Genomic DNA, 12,200 nt, shown 5'->3' with positions numbered 1-12,200 from the left:
CAAAACTAATGCAATCAGTGTCTCTGATGATAAGAACAACAGTAATCTAAAATAATTCAGACACCTCCACATGTGCTGCACAGAACTGAACAAACTTGACTGAATTAGTTTGATGGTTGCCTATTCATGTTTTTTGCTGCCTGGATTGTAAGAGTTCACTGGGTTTTGTTTTCACAAGCAGCAGGTGTCCTCCCAAACAATGCCAGAGAGATTAATCAAATGGCGACTGGGGAGTGTTAGGAGTGGTGGTCTTGGCTTGCCTGTCCTGCTTTCATCCCCTGCACTGTACCCCAGTTCTGCAGAGGGAAGGAGATGAACAGTATAACGGGGCCCTTCAGCTGTTTGTGTGGTCAAGGCATGGCGGTATGATGTTGTAAGCATTCAACAGCAAGGGTAAAAAGTATCCTGTGGGTAAAGTTAGAAATTGTGGAGGGCAAAGTTAGTGAATGAAGCAAATGGGACTTTGAATAAATCTGTATGTTGTTGTTGTTCCAGGAAGCCTGAAAACAACTGTGCAAGAAAAAGCAGCTGAAAAACAGCATGATCAGAGAAAAAGTTGAATTTATGGCTCCAAGCATTAGTCATTTCATCATTGTGGCAACAGTGGTAGTACCATTTAGGAAGAAAAGAGTGGAAATAAAAAAGCTAAATTTTGTTAGTCTAAAGTGCCTAAAAGAGTTAAAATTGCTTAGGTCAGATAATAATTCCCCCTCCCTGGGCCCACTCCCAAGAAAAAGGGATGCAAAATCGTAGTTCTCCTCTCTTCACTTGTGAGATCATGCTTTTTTGTAGTTGGCATCCTTTCCCAAGAAATACTTGGTTGAGACTGACAGTTGCCATCATGCATTCTTGGCCCAAAATTGTTGGCCATGAGATTAAAAAGTCAATGAGGAGTCATTTTAGGAACTGTAAGGTTCAGATGTGGAAGAAAAGAACAGAGACCATGAATGCCAACTATACCAAAGGGGTGCTAGTTCATGATCTGGTTTTATTTGCTAAGGATGGAAGTATGGTGTTCTTAGAAATGTATAGCTGATAACGCATAAGTGAAAAGGTAACTCCCCAACATCTAGGCACAACAAAAATAGGAAAAAAAAAAAAATAATGCTGAATTCCAAAATTAGTCCAAGAGAAAACAGGGATATTAGTTGATCATGTGCTTTCTACCTTTCAGTATTGCCCTATTACACCTGCTAGCCCGCCCCATCCTGCAGCACTGAGTGATCCTGTCTCTTGGTCATCTCTTTTTCTGAATTATTGGGGAACTGGTGTAACTGTCTCTGAAAACATGTACAACATGTAAAGCAAGATGAGCTTTGTGGATGAGAAGCTGGATCTCATACCAGAACAGCTTAACTTTTTCTTTCTGGTGTCTCATTGCAGCGTGTGTCCTTGTGCTGTAAGAAAACTTGAGGGTTTATAGGAATTGTCTCTCACCTCGCACCCACTTTGCTGCCATGTTGGGGATCTGCAGAGTGGTGCAGCCAGAGCAGAAGGCTGGGGGAGGTAGTGAATAGCATGTGGAGAATAAAAACTAGACAGGCAAGCAGCTAGAACAGAGGGCATGGCTGGTCTAAGACAAATCATTCTCTGCAAAACAGATACTGAGTCTTTTTATACAGCCCAGCCTATGCTCAGATGATAAACCTGCTGCTAAGGAGGGTCATGGACTCACCGCTGGATGCTTCAGGAGTCCTTTTCTTAGCTAACCACATCAGGAATTAGTATAAAAGGAAGGCTGGTTTTGGCATATGTCTGCAATGTACTTATAGTGTGTGGATGTTAGCTTACAAGGGGGTTTGGTTTGCTGTGCTGGTAGAGCAAAGAGAAGGAGTAAGTCATGCTTTTCACTTCCTTGTGAAAAGGGTGGATTTTTATCATGCATTCATAATCCGTGTTTCGTCCATTCATGTTTTACAGTCCAAGCAATGTTCCATCTCTTCTCACATTTATTTTGCAAGCTGCAAATACACGTTTATTTTTCTTTTTTTCCCCTGTTCATTATGAGTTTTTCTGCATGAATATATATCTGATGGTTGTGATAGACTCCAGTGCTCAGGATGACATAATTCTCTCTTTTGGAACTTGGCGCTCCTGGTGAGGTTGCAGGCATTGGCCTGTCACAATCCAGTCTTCCCTCAGCCGTGTGAGGGACACTTAACTCTTCATCTTTATTTTCTGTCTGGTTACTTTTCTGTTGCAGTTCTCTGAACTCCTTCTGACTTGTCTCTATTTGCAGATCTGCACAGATACTCTGGGAGCAGGGAGTATTTTTGTTGGACCTTCCTTTCACAGGATAAAATACCTTGATTTTCTGCTGCAAACCTGCTTTCTTCCCTTCTTGCTCCCCCTCCCCCCCCACTATGTCCCATTGTATTGTGCTTATGGTAGACTTCTACAAAGTGCCCATTACTATGGTATATATATTTTGTTTTATATATATATATTAAAAAAAAACCAAAAGTAACCAACATGGCCATCATGTAAATGTCTTCTTCAGAGGGGTAGTTTTATTTTAATAATGCATATTCTTATTTGTGAAAGCTAAACTGAAGAACCTCACCTAGAACACTCACATTTAACTTGCCATCTATTGTAACATCTGTTATTTTCAACATTGCTGCTTCCCAGATTTTGCCCTCCCACTGCATGGGTTTTTTTGGATCATTTCCCTTCACTTGTCTTAGCGTGCTCTTTTTTTTCCAGAATGAATCTCATTTGATTATTTTCAGACTGCATTTCTATTCTCTCTGAGTCCCTGTGCATTATTTCTTTGTCCCCATTATTTTTGCAGCTCCTCCAAACATGCTATTTCCTGGACATTTAAGTTAGCATACCGTCTAGAGTCTCTTCTGGATCATTAAAGAAAATACCAAGTGAAATAGGACGTAATACAGGTCTTTGCAACATTGCACCTCCTTTCCATGTTATCCTTTGCTTTTATCATGATTTATTTGCGGCCAGTTTTCAAACTGAGCCACAGCATTCATCTCAAAGTGCAAATCACTATCAAATGTTTACTAAAAATCAAACACATTGCATCTGCTCCTTTCCTTTTGACTCATAGTGCTGTAAATGCTAGCCAGAAAAGGGGCCAATTTCTAGCCAGTTCTGCTCCTCTGAATAGAAATCACAGTTTCATTGTCCTCAGGCTTGTAGCCTGGTTTACTTTATAGGAAGCCTCATGAATTAAAACAGCTGTGCAGCTTGTTCTGAAATTTGGTTTCGTGGAGAAACAGAGCTGAGGAGGAGACAAGTGGAGTTTATGCATGTGAGGGGGAGAAAGAGAGAAGAGAGAGAGGTGTGTGTGGGGACAAAGGGAGTCACTTTTATCTGCCTGTGTGAGATAGATACATAACTAAGTGATGGCAGTTAGATGTATTTCTGAAGAACTGGTTGAATGCCTGAATGTTCCTGTGTTTCTAGACCATGGCTTCCAATGTAGTTGTTTCCCACTGTCCTGTTTTGCTGTTCTGCGATGCCACCAATATTTGAAGCTATGGCCAAACTGAAGGCACAAGATGGCATCAGCCACCACTTCCTACCTAGCTGGGCACTGTGTAAAATTCCTCCACTTAAGCTCTTGGCCAGGTATCTGTGACACAGAAAAACTGCTACCATTTTAGGGATGTGGTGAAAGGACCTTTCTTACTCTTTGAAGTACAACAGGTAAATGGCTGGTTTGGGTAAGAAACAAAGGAGTTGAGACAAACGTGAGAAGATGAGAGGGACTGTATGATAAAAAGTGAGAGCATGCTTAGCCAGGAACTCTTTCAATAGGGAATGTGATTTATAGTCTCTGGAGATCATGCAAAAGGCATCCCATTCATGGCTTTTTGCTTTGACCTGGCCATAATAAAATTTCAAAAGTTTCTGGGGACAGTAATGCCTGCACTGCACTGGTTAAAGCAATATTTTATACCAGTGATTTAAAAGGATTATTACTACCCCTTTTCAGCTGGGGCAAGCAGCTGGGAGCAGGCAGGAATAAATTTAATCTATTTTTCTAAAAAGGCTCTACCTACGTTTTTGGGTTGCATGCCATCTCCTGTTGCCTGTGTCTCTTCTTTCCCCTTGGTTTTTGCTACCTGCTCACAGCCCAGTCTACACCACCACCCGTGACGGGGAGGATGGCAGCGTTTCAGCTTGGGCATTGGTACCTGGAGTGTCGGCTCCCTGGTGGAGAGCACGATGGGGCTAGGGAAAAGCTTAGGCTGTGCTCTGTGCTGGTGAAGAAGTGTGAGTTGGCCTGCAGGTGAGAAGCGTGTCTGTCCACATCTTGGGGAAGGGCGGAGGGGTGTAAAGGATATGGTTTTGTTTGGGGTATTTTTTTTGCTAGAAGTGCAGCTTGAGCAATTAACACAAATGTTGCTACTGGGGCTCCTGATCTAAGCTTTTAAAATTATTCCTGGTATGTTCAGTACTGTTCTTGTGAGACAGCAGGGGAATTGAATCTAGCAAGACACTACCAAGAGATGCTAGAAGCTGTGCTTTATAATAACCTTACAAATTTTGCTATATTGTACTGACAGCGTATGCCATCAGCATTGCGGCAACTGGGGGCTTAGGTACACCTCAGAAATGCCTTCGCGGTTTTCCTATTCTATGCTACATTTTCCACCTGGAAACCCCCCCTTTTCTTTGCTGGCTGCACTAAAGCAATAGTGCTAAGAGGACTGTAGCCACCTCAAGGTTTGCAGTACCAGGCTTTAGACCCATTGTTGTTGGGGCACATGGGACTGTGGTGTGTCTGTCTGCTTCCTCCCCCTCCCCAAGTACAGACGTGAACTGAACAGTCCAGACCAAAAGACCAAGCCATGCCACCTCACATAGGTTTTGACCGAGTCAGAAAGCATCGAGGAGTGTCTGGGGTATGCAGAGCAACCTGGGAGTTGAAGGTGTCTGCCAATGCACCCCTTCATCATGGCTGTAAAGAGTGGCTGGTACCTCCTGGCTCTGCAGGCCTGGTCCCACACCTCCCTGCTCTGCCCGCTCTGCTCAGCATAGCCAGTAAGTTCAGTCTCTGCTGAGAACTGCTAGGACCGAAAGATTTGTGTTTGCTTTGCTTTATTATTTACTACACTCATCAAAGGAGCCACTCCTTGTGATCACAAAGAGAAGCCTTAAAATCTTATTTAACAGCACAAATATTTTGGGCTTTGACAGATGTGCTTTGAAAATAACACAGATGTGCCGTGTCAGATTTCACCGCTGTGTGCAGTGTCTTTGTTTCAAACTGTAAATTTGTCTAGTAGTGCTGGGCATGTGCTTTCCCGAAACCTTGCCCCCTGCAACACAGGAAAAACAAGTTTCTAGGTTGTGGTTTGTTTTGTTTTTTTCCACTGACTTTACCTCCTTGGAGAGTTTGAAAGGGAAGTGGTCTTAGCAGAGTGAACAGTCAGCTCTGCAAGGCTGCACATCTATGAGTTATTTTTAACATAATTACCTCAAATTAAATAAAAGCTTAAGAATTTTTTGCTTGAATTGAAGGTGAGGCTACATAGACTTTATTTGCAGTGGAATTCCAGCGGAAGACTAGCTTCTTCCATTGCGCTGTGCAGAATAATGCCCATGGCACTGCTCTGGTCTAACAGAACAGTGCTTGATTTTCTTGGCTTTTATGAGTTGCAAGAGGATATGCAGCTCTAGAGCAGTTCACTTCTTTCCCATTCTCACCCCTGCTAGGGATGCGGTGATCACTTTGGACTGGTGAGATTTTAGTTGGAGCACGCCACTTGCCTGGCAGTGGCTCATTAGCTGCATGTTAATTGAAACTGAAAGTTTGTCAGCTGATTCAATTCGGTTACATGTTAAATGGATTCGTGCAGTAAGCATTACTGCTGTGATGAAAATCTGAGTGGAATTGATTTGTGAACTGATTTGGAGGGATTCAGTGGCTTCATCAGTGGCTCTGAGAGATCTGCATCGGGAGAGTATGCAGAGGTAGCCATGCTCCCAGCAAAACAAATCCTTCTCTTTCACCCTAAACAGCTTTAATCACTGCCCAGTGAGTTCCCTTTCCAGGACATGTTAGGTAGATATATTTACTCGGGAGAGCTGAGAAGCGAAGAAGAAAATTAGAAGAATCAAAAGTCCGGTTTGAATCCTGTAATCAGCATGGCTGAAAATGTTGAATTCCTTATCTCTCAGTAGATTGAGTGAGCGATCATAAAATTTTCCTAAAGTTTGACTCAAACATAAACGTATGTTAAAAAAAAATAGTATCTGCTTGAAACTAATGGACAGAAAACTCAAAATTTACATCCTCCATAACTCATCTTTTATAGTTGGCCACTGCAAAAGTCCCTCTTCGGTGAACAATTTATTCTGTATGCTCTACCTGCTTATATGCTTGAGTTCTGCGTGGAGCCAATTTTTATTGCTGAGTTATAAACCCTTTGAAAATAGGGGCTTATAATGGAAGCACTGCCAGACCTTTAACTAGGTCAGTCTTATCTGGCTGCATTATGTTAAAGCATTAAATGGTTGCATATTTGTTTGTTTTTCTCACAGTCACAGAATTTTAGCGTTGGGTGTGTTATTGAATTGTTCTTCCTTCAAAATGTCATGAATGTGCAGCATTAGAGAGTTTTTCCAGACCTTACAGTCATCTTTAAAAGTAAATTGAATTGTTGTGCCTTATTTCAAGATTTTCTTGCTTATGCAGTACATTTAGCCTGTAGCATGTCATTACAATACTAATAGCAAAGTTTGCTTTTTCTCCTGCTATCTTATTCTAATCTTAAATTGTGCTCTGTCTTCTGGGCTCCTTTCTGCATAAAATGACAGCGATGTTTTTTTGTTTGTCCCATTCAGATGAAAAGCCATACCCCTGCAAGTTTTCTAAAGAGGAAACCCCGATGGTAACATCTCAGTTGGATGAACTCCCGAAGCTGGGAAGCCGCAACAACAGAGAGAATGACACCAAGGAATCCAAACCAGAGATTCCTGCACTGGTGTCAGCACTGGAGAGTGTCATCAAGGAGCCCTTTTCAAAATACCAAGATCTAACAGGTTCTGCAGACATAAAGATGCCAGCATTTCACTACAGTCAGGGGCTTCCTTGCTCCAGTCGCATTAGTAGCTTTGCTTCGGGTGTGGGCCAGACATCTTCAAACATGGTCATGAACTTGAAAACATCACTTGAAGTGCAGGCTAGCTGTGCTAGAGAAAATTTGCTGGACTTGCCCAGGGAGCATCCTCTGGTAGAAAAAGGTGCTGAAGCTCAAGAGGCAGCTGCACTCGATTTGAGTGAAAAATCAACAAGGGATAATTCATGCAATAAAAATCTGAATACATCCTTGCAGGCTGCTTTAATTGTCTACCCGTGTCCTTTCTGCAGTCACAAGACCTACTACCCTGAAGTCCTGTGGATGCACAAAAGAATTTTGCACAAAATCAGCTGTAATTCGATGGTCCCCCCTTGGGTTCAACAGAATGGATTCAAGAGTGTTAAAAACAACCTGGTCTTTCTGGCCAGGAGTGGGCGTACTGGCCCCCCTCCTGTTCTGGGCGGTAAGGAATGCCAGCCTTTGCCCATAGCCAGATTTACACGCACTCAAGTGCCAAGTGCATCACCAGGGTCCAAAAGCAGCTGTCTTTCTGTTGGGATGACTGGGAAGTCTGGGAGTACTCATCAATCAAAGGATAGTCATGCCTTCAGCCACTGTGGTCCACGCTTATCAGGTCTGGATGGGTATAGACAGCCCAAGTTAAACCATACCCAGGAGCAATACAGCATAGCAGCACAACAAAAAAGTAAATACGAAGCAAATTCCAAACTTATGCAAATGGGAGCCTATAGCAGAAGCGTAACGCCTACTCCAACGGTCATATCCAGGTCTAGCACACAGCCCACCAACAGTAAGCAAGCAGAAAAGTATGTGGTTCCCCAAGGAAGTACTAGTTTTGTCCCTCCAGGTAAGCACTGTGTGTCCGACTCCATGAAGGCCAAATTCAGCCCACCACCACAGTATCATCCTCTGTGTAAAAGTGAGCAGTACACTAAACATGAAGAGCCACCGGTGCCTCAGAGGGAGTCTCATGTGAAGGCTGGGAATGAGATGAGGACATTGGCAAACTGCACAACTGTAGCACGAGTGAGTCCGCTGCTGCAGCCCCAGCCTAGCGCTGCAGGAGTTTCTCCGGTTTTACACTCCAGCAAACAGGATTTGGGATCAGATGGGCACGAGAAGCGTTTGGACATTTTAAATATCTTTAAAACATACATTCCAAAGGACCTTGCTTCATTGTACCAAACCTGCGGTGCCAACAGCCCTGTCCTGGATCACACAGGTAAGATGCTTTTCACAAGCCGTTCTGTAGCTGAGGATACAGCTTGCTTGTTCCTGCTTTGTTAAGAGCCGTGACACGCTGCTTCACAGTTTCTTCTTTCTCTCCTTTTAACGGTTGGAGTACAAGTTCATTGTTTTTATCATTTGTGGATAGGCTTGAATGGGTTTGTTTACTGATCTCTAATATTGCAGCATCCCCCCTTGTGCACTGTGTGACATTTCTGTCGCAGGTTAAATGTATCTGGTTCCACCTGGAGTATTGCTGTTCCTTTATCCCCTCACATGAAGCAGGCTAAAGTTACACAGATGCTGTCACATGAAGATCCTCCTGATATGCTGGTGCTGGCACACATCATCATCTTTTTGCTTCGGGCAAAATAAACATCTTCTGGGGCTTGTCTGTGATGTTGTTTTGGAGGTTTTGTTCAATTTTGTCTGCAAACAAGTCTTCCAACAGAGATAATCACTTGTCAGTGTCCTTTGTCTTTCTTGACAAAAGTCTTAAGATCCTCCTTGTCCATATCAAAGACTGCAGTCCTTTTTTTCAAATGATTCTTTTGATCTGTTTGTATGTTTCAAATTAAAAAGAGGTAGGGCCAAATACACGTAAGCAGGAAAGACAGTTGTGCCAGTTTAAAAGTTCAGGGACTAAAAACTTACCAGAGCTCTCCTTCTGTTCCTTGCAGTTAGCTGCCGTGTAAAAACAAGAAAGGAAAGGGGAAAAAAGAAGAAAACTATGTATTTGCATTTGAAACCGTACTCTTCTGATGATCTGCCAGAATTAGTTTGTTAAAGTGGAAACTGAAAAATCACACTGATTTATTACCCTTCAGTGGGTGTGTGTAAGGGGGTGGGGAGAATGGGACCCATCCCATTCTTTTATACTCTTCTCTTTCTGGAAGTTGTGCAAGAACTGAACTCCACATGGAAAGAGCACACGTTCCAGATCAGTGTTCTAGTGTCCTCACCTGACATAATGCTCTCTGTTTTGTTAAAAGCATGTGTGAAATGGAGCTTGTGACCCCATTTTGCAAGTGGGACAAAATCCAGGACGTTTGGAAGCTGGTAGCCTGAGGACAGGTATGGTCTACTGCCCAGAAGATGTGTGCAAGTTGTCCACTCTGGCAGCTGTGATGCAAGAAAGGAGCCATAGTGTTTGGTCAGGTCCTGGTGGAAGGCCTTTTGGAGAAGACAGGAAGGCAAAATCTATCTGAAATAGTCCATGAGGTGCACCTTTCAGCCACTCCATCGTCAGTTTTGCTCAGTCATTTAAAAAGTGATGCTGCATAGGAGCCAAGTGTTATTTACTGAGTAGATCATTCCACAGGTGGTTAGATGCAGCATGATGTAACTATCATCAGGCTCCTGGTTTTTAAGGAAGCAGAGAAGGACATGCTCAGTTGCTAAAACTGCAGGGTCAGTGTTCCTCATTTTGTTTAGTGGACTTTGCTTTTGGCATCCCAGTACCTAGGAATGTTGTCTCAAGCTTCTCCCTGCCTGCTTCCTGCTCTAAAAGCCACTGGTGGTTCCATTTCGGGTCCCTTCACCTGGGTGCCCTCCTGTGTGTTCTTTAATACTGCATTTTGTCAGCCTGCTCAAAGACATCTTACTGATCCAGTGAGCTCCCAGCCGTGTTAAGAGGGATGGAGAGGAACAGTAAATGCCAGGAACTAGAAAGCAGCTTTGTGAATACAGGCACCAGAAAAACCATGAGGACTGTTGGGGCAAAGTAGGGGCAGGGTTTCTGAGGAAGTCTCTATTTACCTGCTTTTTAAAAGAGGTATTTTATTGCCAAATTTTCTTGCTGGGCAGTGATTTCCAGAGACACTTTGACTGGAAGTTATTTAGTGCCCATCTCTGCTTTGAAATCTCTTCCTTCATTCCAAGTGTTTTACAGCAATCAGATTTTCAGAATTTGAAATCTCTTTTTATGTATCTTGTCTTCATTTTATATACAACTTCCAGGTCGTTGATGGTTCTCCAAACCAATTGGTGTGATAGCTGTTTTTCATAGCACTAAAATAAAAAGCTGCTGCAGGCAAAAGGACTGAGATCCTACCAACTGCAAATAGAGGGTAAATGTACTTTGTCTGAGATGTCTCAGTCTAGGGCTGTGCGTTCTCTGAGTCAGTATGCATCATACAATCTAGTCTTAATATGGTAATGTGCGTATGGCAATCATGACATAAAGGACAAACAAAAATCCCGCTTAGGTATACTATTTGTTATGGGGTTTTCCCCAATTGAATGTTCCCAGTAGACTTTACTTGGGTGTTTGTTATACGACCTCATCTTGGATCACACTAGAATATTTCAGTGTGTGGTAGAGCAGTGTTCAACTTCCTTTAGGGTGACTGGATTTATTTCTGGGATCCTTTGTTTTACGTTTGTGTTTATTCCAGTGTGTCCTTGGAAAAGAGAGTTGGTATATGTACTATTATGACATGGCTGCAAACATAAAGCTTGCTGCACTTAGGCTACGTTTGTTTCACACTGCCCAGTTTTCCCAAATGCTTATAGAGAGAATCTTATTGTTGTATTTAATAGTGGTTATTTATTTTATTCATGATATTTACATGAATCATCATATTAGGAAAGGATGGGTTATGGCAGCAGATGCACTCTTTCCCTGGGGCTCCTTTGAGACCAGCTTTGAGCATCAGTTTTGCAGGAGCTCCCATTCATACAGCCACATTCATTTACCTTAATTTGCTAAGACCTGTAGTCATCCACCCTCTTTTGTTCACACACAGGATAACCTGACTGATGACTCATGGGGCTATTGCCTTCTGGCAATGATGCACTTTGCTCAGAGCTCTGAACTCTCAAAAGACTGATGGTACTCCTTAGGAAATGCAACAATGGCAAATACACCTGGAAGCAACCTATTTTTTCCACCTGCTTTTTAAATAACTCCCATAAAGTGAGTGGTAGGGAGGGGTTAGATGAAAATCTTAACCAGCTCACCTTAAGAGTTTGTACAGGGTAGTCTGGATCACAGTAGCATCCTCAACCTTCCTTACGTGTGACTCAAGTGGAAGCAGTGCTTCCATTGAAGGCTGTGGGGTCGGGACTGTGATGGCTGCGGAGACAAGTGTATTCACCTTCCACAGGCAGAGATCTTGGGTACAGAGAGATTAAATGTCTTTCCAGAGGTGGCAGAAAAACCACCTGAGGAACTCAGGTCTCCCAGGCCTCCCAGGCTTCACCGGGGCTGCTCTGCTGGTAGCTGAACCCTGCTCTGCCTGTCCAGCAAAGGCCACGTCTGGTCCATCAACATGCTTCACTCAGCTTTGCTTTCGAGCTCGCAGCTGTAGTTCTGGCCAGTGAGGAGAAAGTGCTGGTAACAGACCAGAAAATCTGCTTTAATCTTGACTGCCTTACAAGGCAAATCTGTATCATTATAGTATGGTGAAGCTCTCACTGATATTCACGTGATTTGGGGAGTTTTTTGGAGGTTGTGTGTGTGTCTGTGTATATACGTGATCTGGATTTGCCCCTAAGTCATCATCTTATATTTGACTGCCAGGAACTTAGTTGTCAGCAGTGAGTGTGTTTCAGCTACATTGTACAGACTGTGCTGCCATCTGCAGGAGGTGCTGTTACAAAAAGAGGAAAAAAAAATTGTGAGTGGATTGGGTTTTTTCAGCAGCCAGACATTTCTTTGCAATATATGCTGCTGTGAAAACCATCGGAGGACCCTTGGTGCCATACCAGCAGAATAAATGGCAGCTTGTCTTTTTCCATTCATTTTCAGGCGCAGCATCTGTATTTTGGATGAGTCCTCTGGCATCCTGCAGTTGATTTTTCAACTGGGGGGAAGGAGGGGTTGTTGTGACTGTCTTGTTCACAATTCTATTATTTTTAAATGCTGTAACAGGGTGGGGGGAAGAAAATCTGAAACTT

General features: G+C 43.1%; 1 protein-coding gene across 3 annotated transcripts in view; it reads left to right on the top strand.

Moving 5' to 3' along the window:
* The window catches only part of ZNF516 (zinc finger protein 516), a 103,944-nt gene that overhangs the window by 80,205 nt on the left and 11,539 nt on the right, over positions 1-12,200 (top strand). For all 3 annotated transcript variants that reach the window (XM_030494321.1, XM_030494341.1, XM_030494330.1), the window contains exon 3: positions 6,817-8,295. In XM_030494321.1, coding sequence (XP_030350181.1) covers positions 6,817-8,295 — 1,479 coding nt within the window. The remainder of the gene's footprint in view (positions 1-6,816; positions 8,296-12,200) is intronic.

The sequence above is a fragment of the Strigops habroptila genome, chromosome 1 (genome assembly GCF_004027225.2).
Source record: "Strigops habroptila isolate Jane chromosome 1, bStrHab1.2.pri, whole genome shotgun sequence".
Taxonomy (NCBI): Eukaryota; Metazoa; Chordata; class Aves; order Psittaciformes; family Psittacidae; genus Strigops; species Strigops habroptila.
This window is presented reverse-complemented; position numbering and strand designations above follow the sequence as displayed.